The 19,687-nt window shown below is 40.2% G+C and overlaps 1 protein-coding gene across 3 annotated transcripts in view; it reads left to right on the forward strand.

The window, feature by feature from the left end:
• LOC131236569 (uncharacterized) overlaps positions 1 to 19,687 on the forward strand; it is a 60,349-nt gene that overhangs the window by 25,661 nt on the left and 15,001 nt on the right. Inside the window, exons 5-9 of one of the 3 annotated variants that reach the window (XM_058233839.1) lie at positions 9,943 to 10,273; positions 10,470 to 10,649; positions 15,195 to 15,275; positions 16,718 to 16,936; positions 17,685 to 17,827. In XM_058233839.1, coding sequence (XP_058089822.1) covers positions 9,943 to 10,273; positions 10,470 to 10,649; positions 15,195 to 15,275; positions 16,718 to 16,936; positions 17,685 to 17,827 — 954 coding nt within the window. The remainder of the gene's footprint in view (positions 1 to 9,942; positions 10,274 to 10,469; positions 10,650 to 15,194; positions 15,276 to 16,717; positions 16,937 to 17,684; positions 17,828 to 19,687) is intronic. The other 2 variants (XM_058233841.1, XM_058233840.1) reach the window with 2 other exon arrangements.

Genomic DNA, 19,687 nt, shown 5'->3' on the forward strand with positions numbered 1-19,687 from the left:
GATCTAGAAGTTTTGGGGGATCATATTTGGTGATGATGATGATCGGATGGCAATCAATGGGTTGCAACAGATCTAGAGTTGGGTTGTTCGTCTAGAGGAGATGAAGCTGACGGTGGTGGGTTGGGGGTGCTATCAGAGGTAATGGTGGTTGTAGAAGGTGAATGCTACTAGAGATGGGCCACCAGAGAAGAAGGTACGACTATCATAGAGATGGGTTTTTAATAGCCTACAAGGAAGTTGAGGCATGAAGGTGGTGAAGGCGAGCAGATCGAGTTTGAAGCAAGTTGAGGTTAAGGCAGATGCCATAACAAAAAGGAAAGAAAATAAAGACCCTCTGTCACGCCCCAAACTCGGAAATCGGGCTCACAAAATTCCCGATCGCCGAATTCGGTGCCGACAGCTTCCATAGTACCCTATTCTCAGTTCCCAGCGCGCATATGCCATATTCCAATCATGACATCCTATAAGGAGGATTTTCCAACGCACATTTATTTCGTAAGAAGTATAACCATAAGTTTACCCAATTTATGAAGGCAACATCATCATCACATATCCGCTAATATAAATATTGAATACAGTGCTGAAAGGGAAATACATGTTGAAAATCAAAGCTCCAGAAGACAGCTGCATGCTCCAAGCTCAATGCTATGCACGCATCTATCGTGCATAAGCTTATAGAAAGCTTAGAGGGTGGTGAAAGTGTGTGCACAAGGTAAGTGCCAAGTATGCAATACAATGCCATAAATCATACAATATCGGAGTAAACAGAAATACTAACAAGATCATGAATCATACGATATCAGAGTAAGCGGAAATATACTGGTAAGTCCATGAGTGCCATCAGCCGTACCAAGGCTATGCGATGCGAGGCATGAATGCTAACGGCCATATCAATGCAGAAACATGGCAACCTAAAATGTTAAATGCTGCGGATGCAATGCAATATGCGTTGCAAATGAAATAACCAAGCTAAAGTAAAGTCGGGATGATAGTACGTAGTATCGCAAGCGATAGGGTCCATCACAAGGGACTTTTATCCAAACTAGTCCCATACCTAAATTTGGATAGCCAGACTCAATGTAATAGACTCTTTATCTCAGGTTAGTCGCGTGCCCCAACCAAAATCCTTGCCATTACGAAGGTGCACAACAATTACTTGCGCACCACCAACCCGAGTGGATAGTGAATGAATGAATGAGTATGTAACTCCTACTCAATAAGTCCATATGTCAGTACGGCTCCTCTCTGGGAAATCATCGAGGTCTAGTACACTCCGAACCAGATTGCCGCCCCATCGCGCGCAACAAGGTGAGTGGAAGAGACCTCACTATCTGCCTGCCAATATCGGGCTCGGCTCGTCGATAGCGGATCCATTCCTCGAGCTGGTGGCAGGTAAGGCCGCATTCCCTTCCAACCGACCACGACACAGTGGGAGACGCGGCCTAACGGTATACGACCCTCATGCGCTCATGCATCCACTTGGTCTAGACATTGGAGCAACCTCTGGAACCAAGAGGGTTTAGAGAATTTTACCCAGGGATATTTATAGCACCCCATGTAGAATAGATTTCTGGTATCCCATCTGACCATCCACGATATGCCTGTGGAGGTTACGGCCCTGATGTCGCTAGGGCGTACGGTAATCATAATCACACAATGCGAGATGCATGAGTCACACAGTCCAATCATGCATCAATCCTGCGCATACCGTGCGCTCATGTGAGACAATCCCGCCTATCAGGGAGTCTCATAATAACCTGCCCAATGATGTATGCAATGGTCAACCACATCTCATAATAAATATGCAGATGATACGTATTGGCATGTATCATGATGCTATGCTGTCACATACTCATAATCGGTATCGATAATTGGCCTTGATAATCGGCCTATACAATTGGCTTTAACAATCGCAATCGGCCTCGACAATCGGAATCGGCCTCGACAATTGGAATCGGCCTCGACAATCGGAAAATAGAATCAGCCTCGACAAACGGAATTGGCCTCGATAATCGAAATCGGTAATCGACCTAACAAAGGGAAGGTCACAATATGGACATTTAACAAACATTACTCCCAATGAGTGGCCCACGTAGAGCCAAATGTATAGTGGGCCCATGGCTTCACACAATGGCCTCATACACAATACAATGGGCCGCATACAACCTCAATGGGCCTCATACAATCATAATGGGCCTTTCACAAGGGTCTCATACATCATAATGGGCCGCATCACTTGGGCCTATATACATTACAATGGGCCTCGACACATGGGCCATAAAGACATCACATTGGGCTACTTCTCAAGGCCACAAATACATCACATTGGGCCTCATGGATGGGCCGCAAATACATCAAGTGGGCCGCATCGATGGGCCGTGCCAATGGGCCTCATATACATCAAATGGGCTGCATCAATGGGTCGCACCAATGAGCTTTATATCCACTACAAGGGGCCTCAAGTGGGAGCTTGGAATACATCTAAAATCATTTCAATAGTTGCAGGTGCAACATGTGTATCACTGTACACTATCATTCTATGGGGCACATGGCTCACTAATGATGATCAGCACTGTCCAAACATATTCCATGTAAATCAGCATTGTCCAAACATAGTCCATGTAAATCAGCACTGTCCAAACATAGTCCATGTAAATTAGCACTGTCCAAACATTGTCTAGCACTGTCCAACACAATCTGGACGGTGTGGATATAACATATATATCATGTGGGCCCCACAGATCTGGACAGATGGGTGGAATGAATATAGAATAAATACATCAAGGTGCGTCCTACACTGCAGGGATGAAACACATACATTACTGGTGGGGTCCACGCCCCATGTCAAACAGATGGACAACTGGATATATAACACCCGCGTCAAGGGGCCCGCCGTCCCTAGTAGATGGACAGCGTGGCTATAGGATACATATATCAAAGTGGACCCCACATGAATGGACGGTGTGGGTGTAGAAATACATCAAGGTAGGTCTCGCCTGTCCAGGACGGACGGATGGCTGGGATACATCCCATGCCTCACGTGTGTATCACATTGTCCAGATGGACGGTGAGGATACAGGACATATGCATCATGAGGGTCCCACCCACACATGTAGGGTGGGCCATGTCCTGGACGGACAGTGTGAAAAACACATACATGGTGAGGTCCCACCGTCTTGCCTCAATGGACGGTGTGGATAAAACATATACAACACGGTGAAATCCACCGTCCAACATATACATCACGGTGGCCCCCACCGTCCACGTACTGGACGGTGGGACGCAACCCGTACATCAGTGGACCCAACGTGGTGGAGGTGGGCCACCCCACATCTCTCATATTATATTATATTATATATATATATATATATCATATATTCAACGTCCAGACGTCCTTTTGACGGACGGTCTGGATATGGATTGCATACATCAATGTGGGTCCCACCTCCACACATGCAACACGTGTGGAGTGGGTCCCATGTCCTGGACGGACGGTAAATAAAACACATATATCACGCTGGCCCACCGAGCCTACTGACGTTGCACAGCAGCTGCAGCTGCTGGCCTAATCAGATGAACGGTTTGGATATACTGGTGAACGGCGTGGGATAAAACACATATCATCAAGGTGGGCCCCCACCCCACACGTGTAGCACGTGTGGGTGGGTCCCACATCCATCAAAGGGACGGACAGCGTGCATAAAATGCATACATCACAGTGGCTCCCACACGTCCAGATCTGGACAGTGAGGATTCACACGTACATCATGATGGGCCACGAACGGCCTGGATAAAATACATGAATCGGGTGGGGTGGGTCCACACGTGTGGCCCACCAACAACTTGTACAAAGCTGATATTTGTGTTATCCCTTCATCCGGGCCTGTTTAGACGGACGGGCAGCAGTCTCGTTCGCTGGACAGTCCAGCAAGGTGGGTCCCATGGGTAGATGGCATGGATATGATACATCATGGTGGGCCATAGACACATACACTAGGTGGGCCATGGAATGTGGGAGAGAGAGAGAGAGAGAGAGAGAGAGAGAGAGAGAGAGAGAGAGAGAGAGATGTAAGAAGGGGAGGGACCCCGCCACTATGGGCCCCTCTAGCTTACAATCACATACATCAAGATGGGTCCCACCATATGTGGGCCCTCTAATCATCAAAATCACACGAAAATCACCCACCTTCAATCTTCTCTTCCTTCTTCTGCCAAAGCATCCTAGAGCTCCATGGAACATGATTCAATGGTGTGGATGAGATTTGGAGGGTTGGGATGGGGGAGATGGTGCATGCAATGGGTTGAAATGGGGTGGAAGCAAGGTGTCCCGTATCGGTATCAGTTGATGTAACGGTGTCCTTTGAAACCGATACGGATACGGGGGCGATACGGGGGCGTAACGGCCCGTAATGATGCAAATTTTTTTTCTCAAAAAAATATGGATTAAATCCGGAATATTCTAAGCATTCCAAATATGCATTCATTTATAAATTGGAACATGTTAATGGTGGTGTAACGGTCCACTCTTTGGTGAGAAGTTGTATCGGACTGTCAGATGAATTTCTGAACCAGATAACCTGAATTTGACTACAAAATTCATATATTTAATTTTCTAACTATCTACTATCAATGATAGATATATTAGAATGAATGTAATATGAAAATATCTTACATTTAGGTGTTTGCAATTATTTTTGAGGGCCAAAATTCATGCGTAAATAGAAAAAAATATAAAAAAAATATAAAATGGCACCCCAAATATGTAAAATGCACATTAACATGTTCTACTATGATTAACACATCATATGGCATCATTAAAACAGCAAAAGAATCATTAAAAAATGATTTTTCGAATTTTCAAAAAAAGGGCCGAAATAAATGCGTAAATAGAAAAAAATATAAAATGGCACCCCAAATATGTAAAATGCACATTAACATGTTCTACTATGATTAACACATCATATGGCATCATTAAAACAGCAAAAGAATCATTAAAAAATGATTTTTTGAATTTTCAAAAAAAGGGCCGAAATAAATACGTAAATAGAAAAAAATATAAAATGGCACCCCAAATTTGTAAAATGCACATTAACATGTTCTACTATGATTAACACATCATATGGCATAATTAAAATAACAAAAGAATCATTAAAAAATGATTTTTCGAATTTTCAAAAAAAGGGCCAAAATAAATGCGTAAATAGAAAAAAATATTTTAAAAAAATATAAAATGGCACCCCAAATCTGTAAAATGCACATTAACATGTTCTACTATGATTAACACATCAAATGGCATGATTAAAACAACAAAACAACCATTAAAAATTGATTTTTTAAATTTTAAAAAAAGGGGCCAAAATTCATGCGTAAATAGAAAAAAATATAAAAAATTTATTTAATGGCACCCCAAATCTGTAAAATGTACATTTACATGTTCTACTATGATTAACACATCATATGGCATGATTAAAACAGCAAAACATATTTTAAAAAGTATAAATACCTATTTTTGACGAATTGCTGAAAAATGGCCCACTGAGCTTTGATTCAAGAAAATCCGTAATATAATATGTTTTTATCTCAAATACCTAGCCAAGGTTGGTCGAAATTAGTAGTAGGAGTGAGAAACAATTTGGAAGCAAGAAGTTTAAAAAAAACAGCAAAAACAGAGCTTAAAATGAAAAAAAAAAAGAAGTTACTGTTATTCGGCCGATACGGGTACAAAATCGGGTAACGGTCGATACGACCCCGAAACGTGTAACGGTTCTCACCGTTACCGTTACGTATCGGCCATTACTACCGATACGTAACCGTTTTGGCACACCATGGGTGGAAGCCATGGACGTCCATGCTTGCTAATGGAGAAGGGAAATGAGAGAGAAAAGAGATGTAAGAAGAGAGGGATGGGTGTGATGGGTGAAAAGGTGAGTGATGTGTACTTGACATGTAAGGGTGTGTAAGAGAGAGAGAGAGAGTTGACTTTGGGGGGGGGGGGTGGTTTGCTTGTACTTGACATGATGTGTACTTGATTGATAGGATTGATGTGATGTTCTCTAGGGTTTGCAAACGCGCGGCGTTTTCTCGAACTGAATGCAGGCCCATATCTCCTGGCTTGGGTATCGTCTTGGCGTGTAATACGCGGTGTCGGAACCGCGGCGACAGCGTGGTCGCTAGGGTACAAGCCTTGGGTTGAGCCTACTCTGGAATACGGGATATAACTCAGGATCGCGCGCAACTGCTATTTATGCGTTGCGGGTCGCCGGAATTCAACCAGGAGGACCGCGGAAGCCTACGGAACGGTACGGGCTAGGATACGGGTCTCACACCCCCATTATAACCCCAACAAGGAGGAAAATCAGAATTAGCTACATTTGGAAGTGAAGAGGCCCACTTAACAACTGTGGCTTTGATCTTGCCCATCACCAAATCAAATGTGCCAGTGGAGTTGTAGAAACACCGATTGTTTCTCTCCCCCCAGACCACCCACCACATGGTAAGAAGAATGAATTGTCATATGATCTTCCACTGAATCCCCATCCCTCCATCATGCCAAGCCCAAAGAAGCATCTTTGTTGAGGAAGGCATAACCCAAGATGATGCGGACATCAGTGGTGCACCCTTTAGAGTGTACCAGAGGAGGAGGCATCGTCGACAGAGTACCGGAGCGGAGGAGTTGATGTGGATGGACGTTGGGTCCATCGGACCCATTTTCTGACGCGTTACAAGTGCAGGAGTGGCATGACCGCACCCTGACCATAGATCCATGGGTTGGATTTCACATCCTACTACACGGGCGTTTTAATTTTAAGTGTTTTTGTTCTTTTTTCTTGTTTCAGGGGCTTTATTGCACTTTCTTTAATTTTTCATTAATTTTTTTTTTCTTGTTTTCAAAGGCTTTAGTGCACTTTTACTTTTTTCCATAACTTATATATACGTTGTGAGAAACCCTATTTTCATTATTATTGAATGAATAGAAATTCGTCTCTTTTCTTCCTCTTTATTCAAGAGATTAGGGTTTCAGGATTGACCCTTGGGTGTTGAGGATTCCACCCTGATTTCAGGTTTCCTTCTTTCTAGATATTCGAGGTACAAGAAAAGGTAAGAATCATCCTCTGTCTTTTCTTTTGACGACAAAAGGACTGTACTTTCTTCATCTTGAACCCTTCATTCTTCACCCCTTTTGTTCCTCTCGGATATCCGTTTTCTAGTTTGAACGGAAAAGATGGATGGTTAGTCAGTAGAATCAGATCCAAATTTGACTGTGGACTGACTTATGCTAGATCTGGGATATCCTCATATCCCTAGGTCCTTCCTTTTTACTGTTTACGCAATTTTATGCTAAGGGGCACGATCCTGATGGAATGACCTCATCTTTGTGTTGAAATTTACCTAATCCCTTTGATTGGAAACGGTTAGTTGATTCATGTATTTATTTGAACATTCTTTAACCTGATTATACATGCATCGAGGATTAGGTCATCACATGTCCCTGCGTCACAATATTTGTTGAAAGAGGAGATAAAGTATAACCAGATTTTTCTGGTAAATGGGCAATGAATAAATAGATGATCGACTGTCTCCACGTCTTGCTTGCATAAATAACACATGTCGGGGATAGGCATGTATCTTCTCTGGAGATTATCAATTGTTAAAACTCTGCTTCTCCCAACTAGCCAAGTGAAGGTCGTCACCTTAGGGGCCACACCACACCAATGGTCTTCCCAAAATCTCACCCTCCACCCATTACTAATTGAAAAGGATGTGTATTTGTTGAACCCCCCCTAATTGCCTCGATCGCCTTCCAAACGTGAGAAGCCCGGTAGAGGGATGACTCTCTTATCTCCCAAAGACTCCCCTCCTTGGTCCCGAATCGTCACAACCACTTTCCGAGGAGAGCAATATTCATACTCCTAAGGTCCCGCAGTCTCGTGCCTCCAAGTTGAATCGGTAAGCACATCTCATTCCAACTAATGAGATGCAATTTGTGGTTAGAATCCGATCCCTTCCAAAGGACATCCCTTCTCAGCTTTTCTAATTTCTCCAAAACTGCTTGAGGACGCCTATAGATGGACATGAAGTAAAGTGGCATGTTGTAGAGGGTAGCTTTTAACAGAATTAGACGGCCCCCCAAGGACAAATATTAGGTCTTCCAAGAAGTGAGCCTTTTCTCGAATCTCTCAAGCACCCTATCCCATAGGTTCTTTTCCCGTCCTGGTTTCCGACAGGGTTTTTCAATAAAAATTTCCTCTTTTTAAAATTTTTTTTTTTTTTTTAATGACGATGGGGTGTCCCCGCCCCTTTTTAAGGCGGGACTAATCCCTACGGATGCACGCAATCACATACAAACCATGTGCATCGGGTAATCCCGTGGAGGGGAATCGAACTCACTTCTGTGGGGAGCAAACCCACTGCACTAGCCGTTCTTTACTAAAAAAAAGGCAAATGCCATAACAAGTTGGGGAGTGGAAGATGCTACTGCTTTTGGAGAAGTTGTTGTGACCTTAAGGTGGTGGTGGAGGAGGAACGGTGGTAATGCGGGCGGAGAGGAATCCGCAACCTTGTGGTGGCGGTGATACGGTTGGAGCTATGATCTTGCGGTGGGGGTGACATGACTGGCGAGGCAACCTGGGCATGGCAGCAATGGAGGGGAAGAAGAAGGAGAAGGGAGACACGAATCAATGCCTCATGGCTTTGATGCAATATTACATGCTAGATACTACATTGTGGAAACTATATTCTGTTTATTTCATTGAGAATGACAAGAACATATAGAAAAGATGGGAGATCTATGGAGATCCGTAGGAGATCTTAATAGGTATATATGAATTCAGCTATACAACTATTTTATAGTATGTAGAGATTTATAGAGATATGGAGGAGATTTTGTTTTTTTTTTTTTAGAGAGATGAGATGTGTAGGAGATCTGAACAGATGTACATGAATTCATCCATATAGCTATCTATAATATGTACAGTTGTATGTACCTCTTCTATACCTAACACTTTCAATTAATGCCCCCCAAAATAATGCTTGAGGTGACAGTCCATATATAAAAGACGAGTTAAAATGATCAAAGAGTCGAGAAATTTGAGAGCTTTTTTGGGTATCCCCCATCCACAGTGAAGTCCATCATATAAATGGTTTAGATCATTCAAACATGGCCCCTGGTCTAACGGCTATAGTCCCCACATATCCTGCTATAATAGGTGGGAACATACAGTAGCAAACCTCTCAAAAGAAACTTACTCTCCTCTCTCTCCCATGTCTTGTAAATCACTTCCTCTCTCTCCATGCGCATTGCATATGTAGCTCCTCAACCTGGAGTTCCGCCTGAGGAAGTGGGGGCTGTAGTAGATGCCACTTCTATGAGCACATGGACAACTGTGTGGAGCGATGAACTTACCTGCCTTGATCGTTACAAAGGACAATGCTACCAGATCAAGGCCGTTACTGGGAGGAAAATCAATATTGCTTATGTAGCTTACTCTTTAGACTTTTTGAAGAAGGTTCTGTTACTAACATGTTTACTTCCATTATGGGTAATGCATTTGGGTTCAGAGCCTTATGAGCTCTATGTCTGGATGATTTGCGAATTCCTCCTATCAAAACTTTCCAAGGCCCACCCCATGGCATCCAAGTTGGGAGAGAGATTGCACAAGTATCTACTGGTATATATGGTCTCCATGTTCGTTTATAATGTCTTAATGTTTAATGACGATTTAAATAACTTCTCTTATTGATCATCTGGAGTAAAAAATATTGTATTTCTGTTCTCTGTGAAATGAGGACCGGCATTTTGTCAAATATGACTAGGTTATTTATTCCTCGATGTGATACCCTGAGACATTTCATATCATGTTTATGGTCTTTTATGGCTTCAAATAGAGCTATGGATATAATTTCTCCTGCATCTTCTAATTAGTGGTGTGTCTTCCATTTCAGTACTCCAAATCTTTCTATTAGAGAGGCTATGGTAACCGAGATTTTGGTGGGCAAGAATGACAATGTGGAAGGTGTTCGGACATTTTTTGGAGTGAATTTTTTTGCTCCTTCTGTCATACTCACAACAGGCACTTTTATGAGTGGTAAAATTTGGGTTGGAAGAGCATCTATGCCTGCGGGGAGAGCTGGTGAGTCAGCTTCTCATGGACTCACAGAAAACCTACAACATCTGGGGTTCGAAACTGATCGGTTGAAGACTGGAACTCCTGCACGTGTTGACTACCGTAGTGTAGACTTCTCTGGATTGGAACCTCAATATGGAGATGAGGAGGTCTTTATATCTAATCTCATTTGGTGACTTGAAAGAACTAATTATACGTAATGCAAAAATTGCTTCTCCATACTGGTACTGGGGGTTGCAATACCCTAGGTGTTCTTGGATCCTTAGGAAATTGTGTTTATTTGTGTCCACGAAGAAACTATCGTTGTGTGATTCATGGTTCTGATTGCCATCTGTCCTTGAACAGGTGGGCTGGTTTAGTTTTGATCCCGACTTCCACATAGAAAGAGAACAGATGTGCTGCTACATGACACGTACAACAAAAAGTACCCATGAACTTATTAAAGAGAACTTGCATGAAACACCAACATATGGAGGTTGGGTTGAAGCTAAGGGCCCTAGATACTGCCCATCTATTGAAGATAAGGTACACTTCATACTTCAGATTCTCATAAGTTCCAACTCATCATGGATTCTGCAAGACATGATTGATGATATATTTCAGATTGAATTCACAAAGAAAATGCAAATGGGTCAAAAGCATGTTTGCTTGTCATTATTATCCACATCTCTTGCTCTTTATGTTTCACACGTGACGAAGTGAGAGGTGAAGTTTGAATAAAAAACTAGAATCAGGCATACGTGCCAATTTCAAGTTGACAATTCCACCTCTAAGTTGTAAAGTATCTCCACAAATTTTATAGTAAGTCTAGTATTGTTACTAGATAATTAGACGAACTTCTAATTATGGTTAATTCTAGTATCACTCTTCCAAAATTGAAGGAAACCTCAAAAACAAAGAATCTTTTCATTAATTTAATCAATAAAAAAGATGCCCATATATTTGGCGATGTGTGTATACCCATTGTATACATGGTTTCTTGATTTGATCAGAAGTCCAGCTTTTGCTTGCTACGAACTTTCCTAATCTAATTAAGACTCCAAAATATCTGCTTGCTGGGAAACTACTAATATTTAAAAAAGAAGAAAATCGAGGATTGCTTAGTGGGCCCACAGGTGATAACTAGTGCTGTCCAATTGGTCCTGTGGGTCACACAGGTTAATCAGGCAACTAAATGGACCACCCGGTTGGAACTGTGGGCCCCAGAATCCAATTGGACCATCAATTTGGATTCGTGGGCTCCACAGTCCAATCAGATAGTTCCATGGCCAAAAATCAAGGATCATCAGCAGGTAGGGTCCACCTCTCGCCCTATGGGTCTGGATGCATCAATGCCTAGGGTAACATAGAGATTGTTTTCATCAGAGATCTTGATTAGTCTGATACTAGCTTGTTCAGTTGCCATGTTGGTATCGTTGTCATCATCATATCCTTTATACCAGCATTTTGGGTTGCTTTTAAATGGTTAATTGGGAAAAGTTTTACAATTGGGTGCTGGCCAGGCACCACCCTTCCTCTTTTACTCAAGCTTTTTGCACCAACCATGGCAGAGGCTGACATTGACTCTAACATGTTAGCACAGTCCCACTCAATATTCACCCCAGCCCAACTGTTACATGCATGCCTCAAAGGGTGAGCAACCAAGGTAGGGTCATGTAAGGGCAATTGCTACGAAAACTGCTAATAAGCATGAAAGCACACAAAGTTACCACTATCGGACCAAAAGTGGATAGGACATTCAAGTAATTGGCTGCATGGAGTAGCAATTAGCCAGTACATATTTACCCATGCTATGTATCTTAGCTTGGGCTTGCTTTGAGCACTCTTAACTTCTTCAAAAAGCACTAGAGTTAAGAAGAGGCAGTGATTGGTGCAGACCTAGCAGCGCAGCCAAGGTCCTAGTTCAAGTTTTTATCTTTTGAAACATAAATGAATGGAGTATATGTTAGTTGGACTCAAAGGCTCATCTCTTTTGTAACATTAGTTTGAGATGTGCAATATTCTAATAGGCCTTAGCAGGAGCGTTCTTGTCCCCTTCTTGAATGTTCTTCATTCTCGAAGGTTGTTTTAGGCTTGAATCCACATCCAATGAGTTTAAATCTCGCTTACTGCTTTTCTTGATTTGGTATTATTTGGCATGTGTAAATCACCCACTCCATGAATGTTCTTCATTCTCTAAGGTTGTTTTAGGCTCGAATCCACATCCAATGAGTTTAAATCTTGCTTACTGCTTTTCTTGACTTGGTATTATTTGGCATGTGTAAATCACCCACTCCATATGCCAAATCTTGTGTTTGTTGGTCAATAACCTATTCTAGAGACATTGACATATGGGACCATAGATTAGGGGTGGCAATGGGCTGGCTTTTTGATTGAACTAATACTTGCTAATGGGTAATGCACCATCCCCATTACCCATACCCATTTTGGACCTACAGGCAGCACCCATACCCGTACTCATTAGGGCATCAAACACTATTAGGGTATTGGGTACCCATTTATGATTTGTAAATTTCAAAAAGAAAATGTAACCATTAACTCAAATATTAGATTTTTATACCATAAATTGAAAAAAACTGAATTTTCTTGGAGAACACAAGAAATAGCATGGTAACATGAACTATTAGTGATGTAGCACTCCACTTTCATGGTGCAGCAACCTTTTCGGATGGATTGGATGGCATACACACTGCACGCACCAGTTAATGGGTTAGATGGCATACACACTACACACCATGTGGTCCCCATATGCAAATGTTGTGGACTAAGCTTAAACAGTGTAGATGAACCGACCACCTTTTTTGTGTGTAAAACTTTGATACTCTGGGAGAGTTTGATGGATGATACACAGGCACTTAGAAATTATTCCAATTTGTACATGACTCATACAAGTAATTGAAACTAAACCATCCAGATTATGCTACCAGTTTAGATGTATTATGATCCAAAAATTACACTCATTTAGTTATACGCTTATATGACTATCAGATTGGTGGACTTTTGTTGGATGGTTAACAACGAAAAATATCTGATGGACTCATTTCAACAAGCAAGTGTCCACCCAATCAGAGGTTAGGATTGTTCAACAAATCTGAGTTTTGGACAGTAACTCAACGATATTGGTTTCCACAATTTAATTGGTTTAATTTGAGTTAATATATGCCATGCGTACCATTTCTATGTGCCTGTGTATCAAGCTCCATACACAACTAGGGTACTAAATAACTATCCTTTTTTCAAAAATAGTTTTGGATGGTAACTCAACGACAGTTGTTTCCACAATTTAGTAGGGCTGTCAATGGGCTGGGCCTGGGGTAGGTCTTGGCCCAGATTTTGAACTGTTTCGGGCTGGGCCGTTGAGCCGGGCCTATTCAACAAATCTGAGTTTTGGACAGTAACTCAACGACAATGGTTTCCAAAATTTAATTGGTTTAATTTGAGTTAATATATGCCATGCACACCATTTCTAAGTGCCTGTGTATCATGCTTCATACAGAGCTGGGGTATTAAATAACTACCATTTTTTTTATAGTTTATTTATTTATTTATTTATTTAAAGTTTTGGATGGTAACTCAACGACAATCGTTTCCACAATTTAGTAGGGCTGTCAATGGGCCAGGCCTAGGGTAGGTCTTGGCCCAGATTTTGAACTGTTTCAGGCCAGGCCATTAGGCCGGGCCTATTCAAAAATTTGATTTTTCAGGCCCAAGCCCGGCCCATTGACACCCCTACAATTTAGTTGATTTAATTTGAGTTAGTATATGCCATGTGTATGAATTCTAAGTGCCTGCGAATCAAGCGCCATATGCAGCCAAAGTATCAAATGACTACCCTTTTTATAGTTTGTGAAAAAAAAGAAGAAAAAGAAGTGCTTCATTATCAGCAATTAGTAATTACTGATTACAATTAATTGGAGTATTGGACAAACAATATATAACATAATAGGGTATGGGTCAGGTTCAGGCACAGGCAAGGGTATACCCACACCCACCCAATTAGTACTCGTGTTTATAGGTTATTGCATTCTGAACACGTCCTTTTGTATACACCTAAGGTTTACTTATAGCATATACACTCTTGAAAGTCTTTAAAAGGTGAACTGCAGGGTTCTTGGTTAGACCCAACCTTGGCATCTAGTCTATGGTTGCACCTTTTCTTTCCTTAATAAAGCTTGTCATTTAGAAAAAGTACACGTCCTATGTGAGTCATGGATTGAGCTGGACCTGTTTTTTCTATTATATTCGCCTTTATTTTGTATACATGTGTGTATGTACTTGTAGCTCTCTCTCTCTCTATTATATTCACCTTTATTTTGTATGCATGTGTGTATGTACTCGTAGCTCTCTCTCTCTCTCTCTCTCTCTCTCTCTCTCTCTCTCTCTCTCTCTCTTTCTATTCTATTCGCCTTTATTTTGTATACACGTGTGTATGTACTCATAGCTCTCTCTCTCTATTATATTCGCCTTTATTTTGTATACATGTGTGTTTGTATTCATAACTCTTTCTATTATACTCGTAGCTCTCCCTCCCTCCCTCCCTCTCTCTGTATGTGTACATGCACCTGTCTCTTACCTTCTTGTTTGTGCTTTGTGCTTCCAAGTTCCAACTTTTAGTTGATATCTTGCAATGCTTAAGAAAGCTTCTTCTAGATACTTTATAAGGACATGCAATGATTTGGCCTGCCAATATTTTGGGGTATCTCACTGCAGTGTTTCTAGTCCTGTTCATGGACACTACTGGGCCATGAAATTCTTTAGTTTTGTTGAAATACCCAGTGCAAACGTTGTGCTTTCCTTATTTACATTGTAGGTGCCAATCATCTTTTTTGTCAGTGTCTTATTATGACTGTCTTTTTCCTTTTGACAAGTTTTTTATGGGAAAAAAATAGAGTTTGTTCTTGTCAGTAAAACAGAATATAATTCGATGCCTAGAATTTTCTCCCTTCTTATCACACTGGTGCTATGTTGATATTCATTTGTGACAATGAACACTGGTTGAAATCATCTCTTCTCCAATTGAATGATGATTATGTAAAATTTTCTAAAATTTTTAATTGATTGGCTTTTCAGATAGTGAGGTTTCAAGATAAAGATTCCCATCAAATTTTTCTCGAACCTGAGGGTCGAAATGTACCTGAACTTTATGTGCAGGTGTGTTAGAGCTCTTCTAAATATTCTTTTGTAATACTTCTTCTGCTTCTGAATCTCTAGTCACTGCTTCCCTTAATATCCTCCCCTTACCACATCATGGGGTTTACCGGAGATCCTGAGGCTCTAGGATAAAAATGTGCAGCTTGTCTTCTTTACTTTGTGTTGCTTTCCATATTAGCAATGGTCATCATTTCATTTATCTTATAACTGCAAATGGTCTCATATTTGTTTTTCGGTTCAAACAGTACTGTTACAGATTCAAGAAAATTGACCTCATATGGATGGGATATACTTTTTTTTATCAGTTTGGTGGTCATATAATTTAGGCTCCGTATCATGTTATTTTTGTATTTTTTCTTATTATATATATATATATATATATATATTGCACTTTCTAGTCAAAGTTGAATTAATCCCTTGGTATTTACATGGTATTATAATGACATGAAAGTGCATTATTGTTCACAGACTTTTGTTCCTTCGTGTCTGCATGCTTCAGTTCTTCTGTCACATTTTGCAGCTCTAATCTCTTGATGTGCAATGCTTACATCCTTTGAAGTAATTTATGTCTATTGAACTACTGAAAAGATTTCTTTTCATCACACTGGCACAAAATCCGATCATAAGGATACTTATGTGACTGACATTTCAGAATTTAGGGCAGACCAACTATGATGCTTGTGTACAGAGAAGTTCCCAGTGTTATTAAGAACATATACCACACAAAAGTCCCAAAAAATCCAAGTAGCGCAACATTTAAACACTTCAGAATCTCATTCTTAGGGTGTGTGGTTGCCTTGTTAGCGGTTCCAATTAAAGAAGGTTATTTTCTCTACACGCACACACACGACCTGTAGTGTAGATTTGATTTAATTACAGGTAGAATCATCTGGTAGTCACTAGCAACAACCAGGGGCTAATCTGCATCTCTGAATAACTCTCTTCACTAATCTGAAGAAATATGGTCAGTTTCCGAGGCCATCTTTATATCTCTAATTATACAACTAATCTAGAGACTAATTTAAAGCTAATGGCTGTGTTTCAATCATCGATCTCTTTATATACACATTCAAGATGAAAACTGTAGAATAAATTCACTTCCGAAGATGCAATAGATTTTGGTGCTTCCAAAGCCTGTACTTTAACCAGAATTTATGTTCCTGAGAGATCTAGACCTCACCTTTCCATTCATGGAAGTCATGGGACCCACTCAAAAAGCGATAGGAACCTCCGTATTTTGTGCGGGCCGCCTATTTCAGCAGCCAATAGGAGGCCATAAAAGGTGAGAGCTAGGGTTTGTGTGGGCTACTGAACCACTCTCCTGAATCATATTATCAGACGAGGCATAAGGAATGCATGATTTCATCTGGAATTTTTGTTTCATCTTATGTAGAGAAGTCAAATCGCCTTTATAACATTTTAAACTTTTACTTCCTAAGTAGGGGTTCTCGACAGGTTTACCTGAGAGGCTTCAGTTGGCTCTCTTGAGAACATTACCTGGACTTGAGAATTGTGCGATGCTGAGGCCAGCTTATGCTGTAGAGTATGATTTCTTGCCTGCTTATCAGTGCTCCCGATCTCTTATGACAAAAAGATTTGGAGGACTTTTCTTTTCTGGTCAGATAAATGGAACAACAGGTTATGAAGAAGCTGCTGCTCAGGTACTTATCTTGTTAGAATGCTGTATATCGTGACTACATCTTGTGGACTTCTATCCATTTGCGTTCTTGTTCTAGTATATGGATTCTGATGTATAGTATCAGTTTTTTGAATAGCTTACGCTATGTAGCATGTAGCTTATGCTATGTACCTAGCTCAGCCCTAACAGTACGTAGCTCATGAAAATAGCCTATGCTACATGCTAATTTGCATTCACTACACGCTACTTAGCTTACACTAGTTATTTTTCACTAGAACAAAAATCAATTATTGTTTTCGATGATTTGTTACATTTTTCTATTTTTCAATAAAAATTGGTTAATCTTTTCAATGATTTTAGTACAATAATAAAAGTAACAGTATTAAAATAGTTTTGTTGCTCTTTCTTTATCTTTATAGTTAATATTTGTCCTATTTTTCCTTCCTTTTTTTTTTTTTTTTTTTTTGTTGTTGTTGTTGTGTTTGGTTACACCAGATATCATGAAATTTCATTATTTTTCAGTGTAATTTGGTGCAAAATATCATGATATTTGGTACAACCAAGGACAACTTTAATTAAAAATCTAGAATTAGCATGTAGCTTGTGCCTTATGCTTCAGAGGACTGAATGCTATGCTACCTTCTATTCGCTATTTAAAACACTGGATAGTATGTTGTGGCTCTGACCTCTAAGCAAAGGAAAAAACTTTTTCTGCACTGGTACTTAGTTTGTAAGGCCTTGGTCTTATTTTATTTCTTCTCTTGTGCCAGGGTCTTATTTCTGGTATTAATGCTGCAAGACATTCATGTGGGAAATCCGTCGTCATTCTTGAGAGGGAGAGCAGTTATATAGGGACTTTGATTGACGATCTTGTCACAAAGGACCTTCGGGAGCCTTACCGCATGTTGACAAGGTATCATGGATTATGTTTGCTGGTCATCCAAATTACAAGATGATTGTAAATCCTGGTGTTCTGGCCATAACTGTTAGTATGAGTTGATGAAAAGAGGTTATATTCGTGGTTTTTTTTTTTCTATCTTTTTTACCATACATCAAGTTAACATGAACTGATAATCTCCTGTCATGAGTTCTTCGCACTCTTGTTTTAGCAGTGAGCAACTTTATATGTCAAGAACACTGATCCAATACAAATTCTTCTTACTTTATTCTGGTGCATATTGTCTGTGCCTATGGGGCCAATGTTAGCCCACACATGATTCCTAATGACCACTGGGTCTGATTGTGGATTGCATATGGCCCGATAGTTCCATGATCAGATGCTGAAAAATTATCCAATTGAGGGCATCCAAAAAAGATGGCAAGAGTAAAAATGGTCCTACCATCCATTTTTCAGGTGCTTAATTGGATAGGTTTGGTAATCCAATACGAGTAATTTTCAGGTCATGTGCAATCCACTGTGGATCCCTCCAATTCAAGGCCCAACATGACCATTGGTGCCCACCTGGTTCCCAAAAGAAGTTTGCACTTGAATAAGGCAAGAATATTTGGTACTAGATCATTGCTTTACACTTCTGTCAACTAATTTTTAGTAGCGATGCTCTTTTTCTCATCAATGCCTTTGTTGCCTTGATGATGGACACCTATTTGACTTGTTGCCCTGGTCGTATTTTGTGATTGAAGGCTATATTTACCATCACACTTGAGAGGCAATAGGTGCTACTTTGAAAAGTTCATCCATCACTCACTGAAAAAAAATAATAATAATACAAAATAAAAAAGAATGGACTTTTTTTTTGCTAGATGTATTTGGATTAGTTACAACTCTTTACGTACTAGAATATCCTCTTTGAATTCGTATCCTGACCTCCATGATTCTCTGTATTGTTAGAGGCACTTGGGAAAACAAGGAATAAGCGCCTCTAGAATGAAATCTAGGTGCAATGCCTTTTATCTTTTAATTGTTTCTTAATGTAATCAGAAAAATATGCAATGTCTTAAGAACTCCCATTCTCCCCTCCCCGTTCAATGCTAACTTAATATGTGAATGAAGACTGATGAGAGCAGGGAAGAGGTTTAAATTTAGGTTAAACGAAACAAACATTCAAATTCTAGAATTAAATCATAACCATTGAAATCATGAATGTCGTTTCGATTTCATAGAAGAGGAGTTTGATGAAGGAATTTGATCTTATTGACAGATATCTATATGTTTTGTCGATAATAAAAGTTTGCCTAATGGATTTGAATATCTTATCATATTGCTACTTGTGTTTGGATGGGAGGGAGGGATGGTTTGGACGGCCATTTGAAGTGCCTTTGTAAATTTACAATAATGCCATTTATAACAAAAGTAAAAGTACCCAACATGTTCTACAACTAAACTTATGTAAAATAGGCTAACTAAAGAGAGCCAAACACATAGTAATGGGCTGAGTTATGGTCTGTAACACCACTAATGAAAATTTGCCTAATTGATTCAAATATTTCAACAGTTTATATGTAGGCAGTTTTTTGTCAGACCAAAAACAGAATATGATGTCATGTCACAGATTATGGATGATTTGGCGACATCTTGTTGTTCTGGATCTATGTATTATTTTTCCGATTTTTCTTTACTTTCTAAATATCTCACAAAATCTGACGACCTCATGATTCAGTTTAATTGGACACCCAGATGATTTTATTACTTGATTTTCAGAACATCAGAAGTGCAACTATAATTTGGAAATCAAATATTGATGTGCATGCTAACCCTCTTGCTTCTTGAGCTTTAGAATCAGGATTATGTTTTTCTTATGTGCATTGTGTTTGT

The sequence above is a fragment of the Magnolia sinica genome, chromosome 2 (genome assembly GCF_029962835.1).
Source record: "Magnolia sinica isolate HGM2019 chromosome 2, MsV1, whole genome shotgun sequence".
NCBI classification, from domain to species: domain Eukaryota; kingdom Viridiplantae; phylum Streptophyta; class Magnoliopsida; order Magnoliales; family Magnoliaceae; genus Magnolia; species Magnolia sinica.